Consider the following 19,207-nt stretch of genomic DNA (forward strand, 5'->3'; position numbering starts at 1 on the left):
GATATGCTACTGTCTCATCCCTACTTTATTTATTTAAAGAATCATTCTGTTGCTGTGGAGCACTAGAATATATTATTTTCTAGAGTTTTACTGAAAAGGCTACACTGCATTATGCTCAAGTAGGTCCAATATATTTTGTTTTCCTTTCCTTTAATCAAAAATACATTGAACTATGATAGACTCAGGAAAACATAATTTTAATGTAAGTCTGATTTTGGTTACTGAGCTCACTATTTTAGTATGACAGTGCCTGGAATGAGCATTTAATGTCACCATTACATTTAATTTGGCATTAGGAAATGTGCAACTAATAAAATATTTTCAAGCTGTATATGTACCTGAAATATGGTAACACTGGACCTGTTTCAAAGTCCATTGAAATCAATAGATTTCCATAGAGTCCATAGAACTCAAAGAGTTTTGGATCAGGCCCATTGTTTCCAAAGGAATATTCTTTCTTTTATATTGCATAATTCCAGGATCACTTTACTGAACATCAGTGGTGTGGTCCTGGATTTAAACCAGCATGAAAGCATGATCCAAAGCTCATTAAAATGAATGGAAAGACTCCTCTTGACTTTTGAGCTCTGGATCAGAACATCAATGAAAACAGAATTCAACTCAGTGCCTTCTGAAGATTGGTGCTGGCGAAAAAACAATTTCTTTGCGTCACATTAGTAACTCCGGTGCTTAAATTCTTTTATGGAAAAATAGTTGTGTCTGAGGTGATAATGTAAGTGAAGACTGGGATCATTTCGATAAGGGGTGTGGCATCTCCCCATTGGGCAATAAAATGGCAAATGAAATTTAATGGGGATAAATGTAAAGTAATGCACATTGGAAAAAATAACCACAACTATACGTACAATATGATGGGGACTAATTTAGCTACAACTAATCAGGAGAAAGATCTTGGAATCATCCTGGATAGTTTTCTGAAGACGTCCACGCAGTGTGCAGTGGCAGTCAAAAAAGCAAATGGGATGTTAGGAATCATTAAAAAAGTGATAGAGAATAAGACGGAGAATATCTTATTGCCCTTATATAAATCCATGGTACGCCCACATCTTGAATACTGTGTACAGATCTGGTCTCCTCATCTCAAAAAAGATATACTGGCATTAGAAAAGGTTCAGAAAAGGGCAACTAAAATGATTAGGGGTTTGGAACGGGTCCCCTATGAGGAGAGATTAAAGAGGCTAGGACTTTTCAGCTTGGAAAGAGAAGACTGGAGGGGATATGATAGAGGTATATAAAATCATGAGTGATGGGGAGAAAGTGAATAAGGAAAAGTTATTTACTTGTCCCATTATATAAGAACTAGGGGTCACCAAATGAAATTAATGGGCAGCAGGTTTAAAACAAATAAAAGGAAGTTCTTCTCCACACAGCGTACAGTCAACCTGTGGAACTCCTTGCCTGAGGAGGTTGTGAAGGCTAGGACTATAACAGAGTTTAAAAGAGAACTGGATAAATTCCTGGAGGTTAAGTCCATTAATGGCTATTAGCCAGGATGGGTAAGAAATGGTGTCCCTAGCCTCTGTTTGTCAGAGGGTGGAGATGGATGGCAGGAGAGAGATCACTTGATCATTACCTGTTAGGTTCATTCCCTCTGGGGCACCTGGTATTGGCCACAGTCAGTAGACAGGATAGTGGGCTGGATGGAGCATTGGTCTGACCCAGTATGGCCATTCTTATGTTCTTATGTTAAGATTGGGGAGAACAGCAAATGTCGCTGTCTATTTGTTTGAGCACACCAATTTTCTTTGTGTGTGTGAAACAAGCAAATGTATACAGGCCTTAGTATCTGATGCTGCAATGAGAAGAACGCAGGCAGACCTGCACCCACACACAGCTCCACACTGAAGTCAGGATCTGCACAGATCCACCTACAAAATTGTGGCTTCAGTGTATAACTGTTTAACGCAGCATATCTTTGGTTTTCATTTCCCATGTATAGTTATAGTGTGTGTCAAATTTACCTGTTTTAAGGAAGCACTGCTATTTTTCAGATATCTGCCTAAAACACTGTGTTAGAGAACTAATACAAGAGGGGGTTTTTTATGACCAATTCTGTGTGCTGTCGGAATGTGAAGAATAACCATGGCCCATTCGCAAAGATTCTTTCCATTGAAAAGACTATATATTGTCTGGGAGCTAGTCCAGGCACTGACATTATCATTAGCTCAGCAGTCTACAATATATTCTCCAGGAGATACTTGGAACAAGCATTATTAATGCTATCCATCACTAACAAAAAACAAAACAAAAATCATAAATCCAGTAATGAAAGTGAGCAATGTACATATTTTTTCCAGACAAAATCTGAAGACATATACTGTGTAAATATTCTCATTTTCCAGAATTTCAATTTACCGTTTGACCTGCAGAGTATTAAAAAAGAAAAGCCCACACCCCTTATATCTTGCTTCAGCTGCACTCAAGGTGCTCTGACTCAATGGCCAAATATTTAATTGTGTGTGTGTATATAAAACTTACTGTAGGATCTTTGCCAGCCATTTTGCACTCTTCAACTTTGATTGCTGATGCTGGCCAGAAAATCTATTTGGAAAGAAATAATAATTTAAGGAACTACATAATTTTAGTTGAATATATACAACATTCATTACCTCATCTAGTTTATGCTAACAGGTTTCCTTCAAGGTATATCTGAGTTCACAAAGTCAATATTTTTACAGATTTCATACCTTTTTTGCTAGGGAAAAATATTTCCGCCACATATTTTTCTGACAGAAATCCAGTTGAAACAATAAAGAGAGTTTTACTTTTCCCCACAAGTCTGGATTAGGCATGCATCAGTTTAAAACATGGGCCCTGAAAAGACTGTTGCTTTTATTCTTTTATAAAAGTTTATTTTTACATAAAAACAATGGTAAATGAGAGCTTTGTATTTTAGGATGCAATATTGAAAATAATGGGCCAGATCCTCAGCTGTAATAAATTAGTGTAGCTCCCTTGAAATCAATGGAGACAAGCTGATTTATACTAGCTGAGTATCTGGCCTAAAGTTTGCTGCTCCAGTTAAGGATTAGTTAACCAACCTGGACAAACTAGAAAACCCCTCTGAACTTTTGCTATTCTATACAACTGAACAAAAGAACTTTAGGATTAAAACTTTTCTGAGGTTCTGAAATGTTTGGATACCGGATACATTTTTATTAATATCCCTATGCTACTTCCAGGGATGGTCCATGACTTGGAATCGGAAGTGCTGAAATACAACAAGAAAGGCTGTTATTACAGTAAAAAGAAAAGGAGTACTTGTGGCACCTTAGAGACTAACAAATTTATTAGAGCATAAGCTTTCGTGAGCTACAGCTCACTTCATCGGATGCATTTGGTGGAAAATTTTCCACCAAATGCATCCGATGAAGTGAGCTGTAGCTCACAAAAGCTTCCACCAAATGCATCCGATGAAGTGAGCTGTAGCTCACGAAAGCTTATGCTCTAATAAATTTGTTAGTCTCTAAGGTGCCACAAGTACTCCTTTTCTTTTTGCGAATACAGACTAACACGGCTGCTACTCTGAAACCTGTTATTACAGTGTTTCTCTTTTGGAAGCAGAAACAGAAGTGCTGGATATCTCATGAGAAAATGTGTTCTATTAAAATTTCCAGCTGAATTTAGCAAACTCTGGAGTTATAGATAACTTTCAGATAAGCGCCTTAAGATCTGAATGCTCATCCAAACCATATTCAAACTCTGATTTTTTTTTAAAGTTCATCCATCATTAACTCTGATCTTGAAACAGAAAAGGCAATAATAGAGAAACACTCTCTATACTCTTCATAGGTGGGTTAGGCTAATAAGGAAAAGTAAATCAGAATTCTGTCTCAAGATAACACTGGCAATATCATAACTATAAAAAGAGCATTGTGATAACAGATTTGAGTCTAAATGTATTTAGCTGATGGTTCATTTCTGTGCATCTTTCCTATATTCAATAGATTTTTAGTGATATTTAAGCAAATGAATCGCAAGATAAAAGAGATCATGTTGAACAGGATCTCTCAGGTGACACAAGAGTAGCAAAATGCAGCTACTATAAAGAAAGATTAAGTAGCAATCCTGCAGACACTGGATAATTCCAGTTTGGAGCAGCCTAATATTGGGTGCTCATGTGACCTGTCAGAACTGTATGGGGATATTTTTTTTGCTTTTGTTTGGTTGTTTTTATGTTTGTTTTGCTCTATCTGGGTATATGTAAGTAAACCTTGACTCTGGTTTACATTTTACTATTACAGTGCATTGCAACATTAGTTTGTAAAGCATACTGCTTGCAAGCACGCATATCATATATCTATCTACACACCCATCCAAACACTTCACAGAATAAATAACAGCAGTTTGAGAGAAGACTGACATACACAGAAAAAGAAAGAAAACAGATTTTCAGATGAGTTTTGCAGTGGGGTTTAATCAGTGTGGCACTACAGTAAGGCTGTTCCAGATAGTACAAGCCTTTAGTACGAATGGAGATTATAAATTATGTGGTGGTACAGTAAAAAAGATGGATGCTGGACTAAGGGATCAGATGAGATTCATAGATTCCAAAGCCAGACGGACCACTGTGATCATCTAGCCTGACCTCCTGTATAACACAGGCCACAGAACTTCCCTAAAATAATTCCTAGAGCAGATCTTTTTTTAAAAAAACATCCAGTCTTGATTTTAAATTTGTCAGTGATGCCAACTCTCACTGTTAAAAATTCACACCTTATTTCCAGTCTGAATTTATCTAGCTTCAACTTCCAGCCATTGGATTGTGTTATACCTTTCCCTGTCAGACTCAAGACCCCGTTATTAAATATGTATTCTTTATCAGAGAGAAAAGATCTGTTAAGTATATTTTACAGAAATCTGAATTTGAACAGGTTCTGGAAGTAAAACAGAAGCCTTTGGAGGTTTCCAAACACTGGAATGATGTCACAGCATTTTACATACAGCTGAGGGAGAAGGCATGAACATTTTGCACATGCTGGAATATAGAGAGCAGATACATGAGGTGGCCTGAGGAAAGAGTGTTACAATAACTGAAAGGAGAGGACGGTATGGAATGGGATTGCAATGGAGACAGGATTAGCATTATGTCTCTGAAACTAGGAATGTACTGCTCCCCTACCATAGAAAAATGGGAGGGATTATAAAAAAGAAGCAAAAAAGTTCAGAGGAAAGGCTTCAGCTATGGGACTTTCTTTATTGTAGGAAAATAAAACAAACCTAGTCTAAGATTAAAGACAGCTTTATCCTATTCATTTCCCTCGCATAGCCTGAAAAAGGAGACAGTTACAAAAAAATATTCTCAAGCTGCTTACAAGGTTCTTTTAAAGCTGAGCTTTGAATACTCTCAAATCTTTGAGAGGAGTGGAAATTTTACATCAGTCACCTCATACAAGGTGCTCCTTATGAGACTGAGCCACCATGCAAATGACTCAAAAACAAGTAAACAGGTTGAATGAAGTGTTTTGAGTCATTTGAAAGTTTTGTTCATCTCATATTACACATCAAACAAGTACTAACTGTTCAATGAAGTGTGGATTTAGACTTCTGCCTACTGCTGGTCTAATGAAACACACATTTTTTTCCCTTAAAAAAAAAGCATGCAGTAAAATGATATTGGGTTCTGGAAGTACTTCTGAACTTACACTCAGAGGGTCCTGGCTTATATTATTAATATTCAAAGACAAAATGTGATCTTTGCTGCCCACATAGATCCGGTCCTGATCTTCATCCATTAATAATATCCTGTAATCGAGTGGGTGGTGGGATATATGGTAATATTCAGAGGTCTTGGTTTCCTGCAGCTCTGTAATAGTGAGTACCACAAGTTAGCAAATGCATTCAGTTGCTTTTCTTGGTTTTATAATTGCATCTTATTTGAAATAAAAAACACTTTGAATATAAGTGTAGCTAATAACAAGAGAAAAAATTATATCAAGCTGTTGGCAATAAAGCTAGTGTTTAGTTAAAACCAATTTTCCTTTCCAAGTTTAAGTGAATGGTATTTACAGGGTAAGTAAGAATCAGTCATTGATTTATCCATTCAGCTAATGAACTCCACTATTTTAATGGATGTTACTATTTACAGCTTTAGCTTTTAAGGCAGATTATATATAAAATTAAATAACGGACTCAATACATTATAAAGTTTATGACAGAAGACAATCAATAAAAGCTACATAAACACATTTCAGTTACTTTTCCTAACAGAGGATTTCACTGAGAATGGCTGCCTATATATTTTCAAGGGGAAGTTGCTTTTTTTGTTGTTGACAAAATTAATTATTCTCCTAATTCCCCATAATGAATTTTAATTACTTTTGACAGGCTATGGTTAGTTTCAAAGAAAATCTAATTATGAAATCAAACTCAAATAGGCAATTTTCTTTCTTTTTTTTAATGGGACAAGTGCTATTGTGTCACCCTGGTACATTGAACTCATCTGTTTATTCAGATAAATTCCACTCGGATCCCTACTGAAGTAAATGGCAAAACTCTTATTGCCTTCAATGGTGCACACTCATGTCCATTACAGGAACAACACAAGCATTTGCAATGCTAACAACTCTACACCACCTTGCCAATGTTCTTCTGTTCTGTTCTGGAGAGACAACTGCTGTAAGAAGATAGAGACAAGGTAGGTGATGTCATATCTTTTGTTGCACCAAGTTCTGTTGGTGAAAGTTACATACTGTGTAGCTTGAAAGTTTGTCTCTTTCAACAACAGAACTTGGCCCAGTAAAAGATATTACCTCACCTGTCTTGTCTCTCTCATAGTTAGGGACTAACACAACTACAACATTGCCAACAACATAAGAAGATAAGCCTTCCTCTCCTTACTCAGCCAATCTTTGGCCTCCATTTCAATTATTTTATTTTTAATTGTAAAGTAGGAGATATATTTTTAACAGTTGAGAAGGGAAATTGAAGCTTTAAAAAGTAAAAAAACCTATTCTGAATACCTAAAATGATGTACTTATACCACAGGCACATTATTTTCAGAGGTGCTGAGTACCCACAGTTCCAAGTGAAGTCAATGAAGGCTGCAGGTGGACAGGACCTTTGAAAATGAAGCCCTATTTGCCCAATCCTGCAAACCTTATTCACACAATTCAAGACAAAGTCCGTTGCCCTCACTCAGAGCCAGATCTTTATTTGGATTAAAGTGCTATAACTCCATTAACATCATTGGATCTATGCCTATTTACTCCAGATAGAGATCTGGTTCTCAGTTTTTGCTCAACACTCTTGCAATCTCTAACAAGAGCTTTGCCTGAATAACAATTGAGTAAGGGCTCCTGGATCTGTCCTTTAGCCCTTACTGCTGCAACCAGTCAGAGTGAATCAATGGGGCTATAATACAGCTGGTCAGAAAACCAAAAATATTTTGGTTTTCAGATTTTTTGGGGGGTGGGTTGTCAAAAAGTTGAAATTTTCTGCAGAAAGTAGACACTACATAGAAAATTTTTGTTGAGTTCAAAATTATGATTTTCCATTGAAAACAGTTTTGATGGAAAATTCTCCACAAGCTCTAGATTGTCCATGTGAGCAAATGTTTCGGAGTTCGGCCTTCCATACATGTATTGCAGATATAAGTATAGAGAATCAAGCTAACTAGAAAAGATTTGCATTATCTCATTAACTCTGATAGACAATAGTTCATGCCCATTTAATTCTCATTGTGTTTAGCCAGTAACCTTGGAGACAACGGGGCAGATCCTCTTCTGGTGTAAATTAGCAACTTCAATGCAGCTGTGACAACTTACAGAAGTCGAGTGTCTCTCCAGTGTATATATTGTAATATTAAAAACAGTACTATTCATAAGTAAGATCTGAACTTCTTGCTTCATAGCTTAAATCAAGGTGGCTCTCGTAACCATATATTAAAGTTGTTCATGTCGCACAGGTGAAATCCACAAATTTACTTTTAATTCTCTTGGAAAATCCATTCTCTTTCTCCATTTTTCATCCAAAATTCCTTTGTGTAAACTTTAATGGTTGGCTTTTCCAAGATGCCTAAGGGAAATAGGTGCCCAAATCCCAAAATTAAACTCCCATAGGATCCTTTGAAATTCTCAGGCTCACCTTTCAAACAGATTATGGAAGTTTCATTCTCATTAAGCCTTTTGGTTACTTTAATCATCATATTGAGTTTGCTTGCTGCAGTAAGGTAAAACTAAATCTTCTCACCAATCATACTATCAGAACTGAACTATAGCTCAATCACATAGAGGTACCCAATGAAAATAACACATTCCTCTGCTATGCTAAATTACTGTGCTCCATGATATCACTCCCAAAGGCAAGTATATACTATAGCATCAGTGAGTCAGTATGTCCAAATTTACAAATTTCCTATTAATGATACCTTTTAGAGTAGTCAGAAATATCATGAATGGTATCATAATGAGTCAGGGTGGTAATGACTGCTTTCAAGGAAGGGTCCCAGGAACCAATGAACATGTCCTTTCCATGGTTCTCATGCTTATATTAGGAGATATCTATATTTTCCTGCGCTTCAAGCTCTGTTTCAGCACTGTCCTTGTTACAAGGCATATAGTTACAGGCAAAAGCAGTGGAAGTGGAGAGCTATAGAGCTACTCTGTTTCAAACAGGTCACTGGCTGGAAGGATACCACAGGACACTACCCTATCCTATGTAAGCAAAGTCTGAATGAGCTCTCCCCTGACATCTATTGGTGAGCTGTGGAAAAGAACTTCAGGAGCTGATCTCCTTTGCATGGACACACCCACCCTGCCTAGGTGCTCAGCATGATGGGACTGCTTGCCCAAATGATCACTTGTGCCTGGTGTTGGATCCCCAGTCTCCTTGTTATTGGGGCAGGAGTAATAAAGGGTTGTTATCCTTGTTGTGTGAACCAACGGCAGCAGAACTGTACCTGGCATACTCTGATGGAGGGACTAGCCGGGTGGTTGGTGCAGACGTGTGGCCAGCAGGGTGGCTGGCAGAGAGGGCCAGACCGGAGCCTGGCAAAGAGATGCAGCAATTGGCCAGTGGGGTGACGAGCGAGTCCCTGAGCAGTGGAGCATGTGAGGTGCCTCGTTACCCTCACTTCCACCCAGGGTAGGAGGTGAACTTGGCAGATGAACTTCTGGACTCTGGGGCTGCACTGGCCAAAGACAGCAACTGTGAGCGGAGTGCTGAGAAAGGACATGCACATTAAAGGGCTTTTGGGTTGCTCGACTTAAGAACCTGAGGGGAAAAGGACACTGCCCAACCTACTTGTGGGTTGGTCTTTTGCTCATGGTTTATGTTTACGAATCCTAGTTGTGGTGTTTTCCCAAATTAATGCTTAGTTACTTCCCTCATTTTATTAAAAGTTTTTGCTACACTCAGACTCTATGCTTGCGAGAGGGAAAGTATTGCCTCTTCGAGGCACCCAGGGGGTGGTCTGTAATTGTCCCAGGTCACTGGATGGGGGTTCAAGCCGGTTTTCTGTTGTATTGTTGAAAAGAAACCCCTAGATACTGAACCCGGCCCTTGTTGCTGCTGGCTTCACCTGGCAGAAGGGTTACAATTACAAACAAGTCAGAGGCATTCACAAGTGGGAAAGGAAAGACCTCCTTTTGGTAAAACACCATCACAGGAGCTACAGTCCTATACAAGCTTGTTACTTGTACTTCCTTTGGGCTGAGGCCTAACAATGAATCACAGCCCTCCTGTGGGTTTTTGTCAGGTGGGGAGGAATTCATGGTTCTGCACACTGTCTTTTGACATAACAAAATTTGCCACAAAACCTCCTAACAAAATTTGACTTAATAAAGTGTGCTACTACCTGGAAACTATTATTTTGAAACCTCAGTGATGGAAAGACACTATAACAGTGGTTGGGAAACTGTGGTCCACGGGCTGCATACGGCCCATCAGGGTACTCTGTGGGCCATGAGACATTTTGCTTATGTTGACTGTCAGCAGGGACGGCCCCCTGGAGGTCCCAATGGCCGCGGTTTGCCGTTCCCAGCCACTCGGAGCTGCAGGAAGCGGTGGGCTGCAGGGACGTGCTGGCCACCGCTTCCCGCAGCTCCCATTGGCTGGGAACGGTGAACCGTGGCCACTGGGAGATGCGGGGGGCCTTCCCTGTGGACGGTCAACATCAGCAAAACGTCTTGCAGCCTGCAATCAGATTACCCTGATGGGTCACAGGTTGCCCACCACTGCACTAAAATGTCTCCCATGCTCCCTTCCCATCCTCCCAGTATTTCATAAGTAAAACCTCTTAGAAGAACAGGATCTCTTATCTGAAATTATCAGGTTTATACATTTATTGACCTTAAAACTAAACCCAGTTGCTTGCCTTGGGAATTTGGGAATTCAACCAACATCTCCAAAGCAGTAAACTCTGCATGTAGAATGAGACCCCAGCAAGTTAAGCCTCTTAGCACTTTGTGAGTATTTAATATTTTTGTATGGCAATCAAAATAAAGGTTATAATTTATTCCATGTGTAAATAACTTCTGGCTGTAACCACACAAGAGTAACCTTTGTTCTCTCTGTTAAATAGGTCAGTGAGTTTGGTCTTGGCTTTCATGATTAAATCAATACCAATCTGATTCACACACTTAGAAATCTGATCTTAAAAAACAGATTATTTAGCCCTACTTCCTTTAACAAACCACAAAACGTTCAGTGAACTCTCTCCCCAGGACATATACTATTCTGACCTTTTGGGAAACTCCAAAAGTTGACAGTTATCTTGCATTAAGAATATATGAGTTCTAGGCTATACTGCAGATATGCATGTATCTGCCTCACTAAATGACTCTCTCCAGAAAGTTTTTCTATTAAAAGCAGAGGAAATGAAGGACAGTAGATGAAAATAAGTGGTATGCACATACATTCTGAGTTTCAGGATATGCACTGTATTATTATTTTTTAACAGTGAATTAAGGGGTACCTGGATTACCAGTCCTGGAATGTGCAGTGCTCTATTTATCCACAGATAGATACAGCATGGGCAGGGCCTCTTGAGACAGGGCTGGTTTATATGGGTACTCTGTGAAGCTATCCATTTGGAAGCCCTTGCAGTAAGGCACAAAGGACAATTAGTGACTTCCTTTCCTCTCCAGTCTCAGCAAGCATGTGCATGGGGAAGCCTCGGGCACATGCCCAGCGTTGATACATGTGTTTGTGAAAGAAATTAGGGGAAGAATGGATAGAGGAGGGGGAGACCTGCGACATGCCTCATCCTCAGGCCACAATAAAGTGGAAAAATCCTGACTCCCCAAAAGGCTCATTCTACCATCCCTACACATTACTCATTCTGCCCAACCCACCATCCACTCTTTTTCATCAGCAAAGAGCGAAGCTGAATGCAGGTTAAATTGAACCAGAGGAACAAGCAGAACTCTCTGTCCATGTGGCTTAGTTGCTTCCAGCCTACCTCTGTCTGTGCCCTGTATCCCCAGTACCCCGTCAATGACAGCCCCTCCATGGAACATGGGCTCTTCTTATCTGACACCAATTACACTGATCATGATACATCTTTTTTACAAACATTTTAATATATACCTTAAAAACAAAGAATTGATACCCGGACTCCCATACTGTGTTCCTTTGGCTAGAAATTGCTAGCACATAGCTGAATTGGAACCTCATCTTTACCACAGACTAAGCTGGTTATGTAGTCTTTGAGATAGTTTGGTCTCCCCAACAGGCAACCTTGCCGGGAGTGACCCAGCTCTGTCTACCTATCACCTGGGTCCTTGTCTAGCCAACTAACCTCTGTGGAGTCTCCTCCCTCCCTGTGGGGTTGGTGTATGGCTAATTGTCTTTCTCTCCATTTTGTGATGACCTCTGTATCTCTTTAGGCTCTCTCTGGGTGTTGTATCTACTGGCTCATCTTTTCTGCTTCTTGGGATCACTTGTCTCTCTTGCATAATCACCTCATATGCCCTGGGTACTACTGCACCCCTCATGACTCCTTTAGTCCACTCCTTGTGGTGTCTCTCTGATGACTGGATCCTCACAGGAGTGCTCATCTTCTGGGATGACAAGTCCTTGTCTGACCTGTCATACGCTAGTGCCTGCTTTCTCTGATTGTTGGCCATTTCCTCTTGGAATCCCCATCCTTCTGGCTGCAACAAGTCTCCCCTCATTGGTAGCAGAGTTTTGGTCCTTTGTCCCCTTAGTGCCTGTGTTCCACTGTTTTGGCACCCCTGTTGTGGGATATTTCATGTGACAAAAATGGTAACCAGGGGTATGAACCAGAGGAAACAATCTTGTGTAACAGTCTTTTTGCTGTTTTCACAGCTGATTCCACTTTCTCATTAATCTGAGAATATGCTGAAGAGGTGGTGTGGTGGTCAAACTCCCATTTGCATGCAAATTCCTTGAATTCTTCTGAGGCAAACTGAGGTCTGTTATTGCTGAATACCATGTCCAGAATACCATATCTTTCAAAATGGGCCTTCGGTTTACCAATCACTGACTTGCTTCTTGTATTAGGCAAGGTATCAACCTCACAAAAGTTTTATTAATAGCACACTGTAATCAAGTACTTGAAGGTAAATAAATCCACTCCCACCTTTTGCCATGGATAGGTGGGCAGCTCATAGAATTGTAGGCTGGAAGGGACCTTGAGAGGTCTTCTGGTCCAGTCCCCATCACTCAAGGCAGGACTAAGTAATATCTAGACCATCCCTGACAGGTGTTTGTCTAACCTGCTTTTAAAAATCTCCAGTGATGGAGATTCCACAACTTCCCTAGGCAATTTATTCCAGTATATTCCTCACAGGCTTAACTACCCTGACAGTTAGGAATTTTTTCCTAATATCTAGCCTAAACTACCCTTGCTGCAATTTAAGCCCATTGCTTCTTGTCCTATCCTCAGAGGATAAAGAGAACATTTTTTCTCTCTCCTCCTTGTAACAGCTTTTTTATGTACTTGAAAATTATTATGTGTCTTCCCCCCACAGAGTCTTCTCTTCTCCAGACTAAAAAACTCAATTTTTTCAATCTTCCCTCACAGGCCATGTTTTCTAGACCTTCCATAATTTTTGTTGCTCTTCTCTAACGTGTCCACATCTTTCCTGAAATGTGGCACCCAGAACAGGACACAATACTCCAGTTGAGGCCTAATCAGCGTGGAGTAGAGGGGAAGAATTACTTCTGTCTTGCTTACAACATGCCTGCTAATACATCCCAGAATGATGTTTGCATTTTTTTTTTGCATCGATGTTGCACTGTTGACTCATATTTAGCTTGTGATCCACTCATTACCTCATATGGCAACAGAGTCTCTCTCTGCTGATGTTTAGCACAAAACCAGTGGGTGACACACTTCTGTGAAGGAGTGGAGTTATATATTCATTCACAGCCAGTAAACCCACTCTCAAGCCCATCTAAGACAGTAGTCAGTGCCCAGATGTGAGGTGTGTATTTTTTGCCTTATATTATTACATAATGAGGTAGGGACAACAGCTCTCTTTCCTCAAAATATGATTCCATCTTGTACATTCAGCTCATCTTTAATTTGAAAATATGGTTCTGCTCCTACCAGCAGTTGGCCTTTGTCTTCTGAATACCATGTTAGGATAGCTCTTTTGACTGCCTGTAGTTGAGTATCTTTCTCCGAAGCCTCTGATTTCCATTAGTTTTGTTACTGAAACTGGGAGATAGTGCTGCATGTTAATGGAATCAATGTTCTGATTCCCTTCCCCCATCTTACCAATACTGTGTATATTTGCCCTGCTCAGGGTGTCAGCTAACAAGAGTAAGCATCCTGGAAAATATCTGATCTCTACCTGGTATCACTGGAGGCGTGTCAACATGAGGTGCAATTTCTTTGGAGCACTAAGAAGGGGCTTTGCCATGATTGTCCCTAGGGATTGTGGTCTGATTGAACTATTACTGAGTGGCCATAGATATTTTGATGGAATCACTCCACTCCAAATACCAAAACCAGAAGCTCTTTTTATTTTCTATTTGGGCATATCTCTGTCAGTTTCTGGCAGGACTCATCTGTGATAAACAACCAGCTGCTCCTGTAGAAGAACCACACCCAATCCGTTCTCCTTTGAAGCACACTAGAATGGCAGTGGCACTCCTGGCTCGCAATACTTCAGGACAGGGGCATCCATTATCATTTGTCTCAGCATGTGAAATGCCTGCCTTTGGGGACCTGCTCAGCTTCATTCAGCAACCCTCCTTGTGAGCTGACACATGGGTTCCGCAACTGCAGCCAGCTGTGGACAGGACTTTCAATGATAACTGATCATTCCTATGAAGCACTGTACCTCTTTCACATACTGGAACTGGCATGTCTTTGACTGCCTTGATCATACTGGGATCTGATTTCAGTCTCTCTCTGCTTTGAGTAGATGTCCAATGTACATCACCTCCTGCTGACTTGAATTTTTTCTGGGTTCAGTTTTATGTTCTTGTTCCTGCATCGCTGTAAAAAACCATGTAGTTTTCTGTCATAGTCTCATTCAGCTTCTGTATCATTACTCCCTTCACAAACAATGAGGATATAATCAGTTATTTTCGCTCCAGGCAGCCCTTCCAGCTCTTGGATGGGGATGCTGGACTTTTTATCATGTGCCAAAATCAATTCCTCACATCACACACTGTTAAGATTCTGGCTTTGGAAAGTTTGTCAAGATGTAATAACATATGGGAAGTGGGTAGTGGAATTTTTTCAATGCCTGGTTCAGTGGTTTTGGGCCTATACATATGTGTAATTTGCCTGATGGCTTCTTGACCACCACTATGCTGCCTTCCCAGACTGCAGAGGCCTTACAGGTGCTCTGATATCCATGCTCTGCAGACTTTCAAACTCTTTGTGTACCGGATTATATACAGCCTCTGGAATTTTCTCTCATGTTAAGCACACAGGGTCCACTGTGAGTCTACTTCCAGTCACTAGTTTGAGGCACTAGTCATCTTTGAAAATATCTCCATATATTCTAAAATAATCTCCATTGCCCATGGGACCTCCCGTTTTGCTTCTAGCACTGCAGCTTAAAATTCTGATATTACATCATGATCAGGTACATGATTACTATGGCTGTCTTCTTCATGAGGGGTCTGTGGTGCATCCATCCATCCATCACACACGTCAGTTAGTACCATCTGTTATTTTTCAGGTTAGTTTCTATGAATTCACATTTTTCCAATGGGCTGCATTGTGCTCTCATTGTACATTCTTAGAGTGCACCTAGTCTTTGTAATGTGTGTGTGTGAGTCCAATTCACTCTGAGGAATTGCATTGCAGAAGCTCCCACTATCCAGCTGAAATTGCATAGGGTGTTTTCCTGTTAACATTGTTGCATGCACAGAAGTTAGTATTGTCCCTGGTTACTTTCCTGTCCTGACAGCCTGAAGCTGAGATGGTCTTGGAGTCAAGGAGAGAGTGATGATGTCATCACCGCTGTCTGATGTACCATTCCCCTCTTGTACAAGTCTGTCTGAATCTTTCTGGCACCTTCCTCTGCTCTTGCACACACTGCAAAAATGGCTCAACTTTCCATATTCCTTGCAATGCTGTCCAAATGCAGGTCCATCTCCTTAACCCACTCATCTGTTCTCCCACAATAAATGCATCTCGCTACAGGTCTGGAATCCTGCTCACGTGAACTCCTTTGCTATTGTCTCACTGCATGTGCTTAGGGAGAGTTGTGCCCCTTAGGGCTTTCATCCTTTCTTTTGAGGCTTCTGATGGATGTCCCAAGTCTATGTATCTATCTAATGTCAGATCCCGTTCCTAGAGCATGGGGTGATTCCTGCATGTGGTGATCCCGAGTTCCACAGACTATCCTGTCCCGAATCTGGGAGTCTGTCAAGTTTCCAAAGTTGCATGTTAAAGCCAGTGTGTGTAAAGCAGTACAGTGGGTCTATCCCTTTCCTTTCAGATCTGTACATAGCAAGAAACCTGTATTGCTCCACAGTTTCTTTATCCGGGGCTCCTAGAACAGCTGTGAGGCTTGAAGCAGTCTTGAAGAGGCTTGAAGTGGCGAGTCTCAGAGTGGTACAGGGCTTTCTTCCCTGTTCACCAGTAAGGTAAAATAACAGTTTTACTTTCCTGCTATTAGAAAAGGAGTACTTGTGGGACCTTAGAGACTAACAAATTTATTTGAGCATAAGCTTTCATGAGCTACAGCTCACTTCATCAGATGTAGCTCATGAAAGCTTATGCGCAAATAAATTTGTTAGTCTCTAAGGTGCCACAAGCACTCCTTTTCTTTTTGCAAATATAGACTAACACGGCTGCTACTCTGAAACCTTTCCTGCTATTGTCCTCCCAGATAGCCAGGTCTGCATACAGCTCAAACTTCTCCTTCCACTGGGTCTACTGCGGGTCAAGGTTTGTGTCTGCAAAATGGAGGTCTCTGGGTGGTTTCAGATGCTGTCAACATGTTTCATTAGCAAAGAGTGAAGTTGAATACAGGCTAAGTAGAACAAGTGGAACTTTATTAAACCCTGTGCACTGCTCTGTCCATGTAGCAGAGTTGTTTCCAGAATAACTTCACCCATTCCCTGTTCCCCTGGGGTCCCATCAATAACAGCTCCTCCAGGGAGCAGGGGCCCTCTAACGACAGGTCCCTGAGGTTGCCAACCCTCCAGGAATTAAAGATTAATCTTTAATTAAAGATTATGTCATGTGATGAAACCTCCAGGAATATGTCCAACCACAATTGGCAACTCTAAGTTCCACATGGCCCTGAAGACTTGGCAGACAGCAGCATAAGACTATTTCAACTTGTCCCTCCTGGGTCATAGGTCCATATGAGCCAGAGCCCCATCTGTAACTGCAGCTTTGGCAATATTGTCTGACTAGGCCCTGGATGAAGGTACAACCTGTAATACTCTTTTTAGTTTAATTTAATCCTTGGTCTACACCAACAAAGGTGCCAGGCAGCATCTTGTGTTTTTGCGATGTGACCTCTTGTCTGCTTAGGGAGTGCAATGAGACCAGTTTTTTTTCTTGAAGTATCTATTTTAGTAGCATATACCTTTTGCACACAAAACACAAAAGGAGAACATCTCCATTTGGTTTTGGGGTAATTCGGAGCAGGTGAACAATTTACTATTGATATATAGCACTTTCTCTAATTTCACATGTAGGCTTTTCCTACATTTCAAAAATATAAGTGGAATCTGGAATGTTGCGCCATTCACAATTTCTTTGTGAAATTTCTCCAAGCCTGCAAATAATTTCAATTTCACAAAGAAATTCTGGTTAAAAGAAAACATGTATTTTATACGTTTTCCCCTTTATGCTTTGCAGTACTAGATATGAGGTGACTAAACAATGCTTTTAGTAACTTGTTGGGGGATTGACTTGAAAAGTCCAGATGAGAGACTACAGGCTTCAGACGAAGAGAAAAACAATCATCTTAACTTTTCTTGATCTTCTTCCAGATTTTTCAATAGAATGACATGAATACATTACTTTTTGGTTTCTGTGTTTGTTTCTTTAGAGTGTCTGCAATATTCCTGGAAGAGTATACTATTTATATTATTGATTTTCATCTGGGGCTGAGTACATTCTGAAATTAGTTTAATTTGAGTCTCTTTGAACAGATGAGAAAAGGAATAGTTGAATATATAAAATTCAGGATAGAGTGAGGTTTTTTTGTTTTTTTCTGCCAAAGACATGTCAACATCTCATTGTCAATATCACATGCATTTAGGTGATCTGTGATGCACCATGCAGATTGCATGAAGAACTTCATTACTGGCTTAGTTAGCTAAGTCAGAAGAAGCCAAAGGTACCATTAGAAAAGGATTTTCTCACAACCAGGTTAACAGAGCCCTGCAGTTAACAATATTCAAACCACAGCATAGCATTATGCAGAAGCCTATACAATCATGCTTTTCTGTGATTGTTGTTGAAAGAAAAGTTGAATTTTAATAGCAAAGTAATAGAGTTATAAGAATTGAGACTCACAGGATAAATGCATCCAGTCAGTCCATAAATCTCTTGCTAGGTTTTAAGTGATTTTTTATTTAAAAAGAGAGAATGAACAAAACAATAGATGAAAATTAGGAAATCACAAGTTAACTCATTAACACAGTCATTTGGGACAAAAGTTCACTGTCAATATAGAGCAAAAAAAGGAGCCACTGCGAAGAGCCACTGCTTAAATGTATAATTTACATGAAACAAAATTAGTTTCTGTGCTTGGAGTAAAGAATAAATAACCTGGAAATGTCCTGCCAGGAAGATATATAAAAATTACCTTGCTTCAATGAGCACTGATTCTCCACTGCCTTACGCATTGTATAATCATTTATACCTATGCAAGATAAGTATAAAATGGATGTAAAACACTCCCAGATCAGAATGGTAGCATTGTGTACAGGTATCAGTGACCGCTCAAGATATCAATGATTGCACAAACCCTTTGAAGAATTAGGACCCAGAGCTAGCTCTAGCAGGTTTGCAAAACAGTCACCTCCGGTAACACAATATGTGTATTAGGGGCAGTATTTCGAGGAACTCTTTGTGAAGCTGACCAGGGGCTTGTAGGGAAAGATGCACCAGATAATTCAGAGGAACAGAGCCTATACAGTTGGTCTTGAACCGTGCAATGATATATGCCATTGGAAGTAATGCATTTCACAAGTCTGTAAGAGGACATGATCATGATAGTTTGATAATCTTCAAAGCTGGTAGATTTTAAAATAATTTAAAACAAAAAACAAACAAACAATATAATGGCAACCTAGCTGTAGGAGAGGGAAGTGACTTGCTGCTTTAAAGACTAAAGAATGAGGAATTGCCTCTTATGGAAACAGGTTGCTGTTCTATTGTGATTTTTTTCAAAACCATTTTAAAATCTACCAGAACATCAACTCACCTTTGATTTTCTGCTTTAAAGAATAAAGAATGAGGAGAGGTGGATTACAGAGATTTAGATCACTGTCCATTTTGCAGATCAATTTCTGAGGCATGGTGAAAACATTAGTAGAGACAAATACCTTTTCTTGTGTGGGTGGCAATGTGTGGGGAAGTGGCTCTGTGGCACATTCATCAATTCAAGCCATCTAGTAAGGTTAAGTGTGTTTGTATTGCAGCTTTAGAATATGAGGAATGGGCACTATTAAAATGCCTAATATAAATGTTTGATTTACCGATATATTGTTATGGTACAATCATGCTACATTCCACAGTACAGACCCCAGGTTTCTCAAGAAAGGAAGAGGGAAAATAAGTCAACTT

General features: G+C 40.0%; 1 protein-coding gene across 2 annotated transcripts in view; it reads right to left on the reverse strand.

Annotated features, from left to right (window-relative positions):
- Nucleotides 1-19,207, reverse strand: part of SEMA3C (semaphorin 3C) — a 161,914-nt gene that overhangs the window by 62,797 nt on the left and 79,910 nt on the right. Inside the window, exons 2-4 of one of the 2 annotated variants that reach the window (XM_043497938.1) lie at nucleotides 12,829-12,833; nucleotides 5,667-5,827; nucleotides 2,500-2,562 (exon numbers count right to left, since the gene is read on the reverse strand). In XM_043497938.1, the coding sequence (XP_043353873.1) occupies nucleotides 2,500-2,562; nucleotides 5,667-5,756 (153 nt within the window). In that variant the 5' untranslated portion in view covers nucleotides 5,757-5,827; nucleotides 12,829-12,833. The remainder of the gene's footprint in view (nucleotides 1-2,499; nucleotides 2,563-5,666; nucleotides 5,828-12,828; nucleotides 12,834-19,207) is intronic. The other variant, XM_038384679.2, reaches the window with a different exon arrangement.

The sequence above is a fragment of the Dermochelys coriacea genome, chromosome 1 (genome assembly GCF_009764565.3).
Source record: "Dermochelys coriacea isolate rDerCor1 chromosome 1, rDerCor1.pri.v4, whole genome shotgun sequence".
NCBI classification, from domain to species: Eukaryota; Metazoa; Chordata; order Testudines; family Dermochelyidae; genus Dermochelys; species Dermochelys coriacea.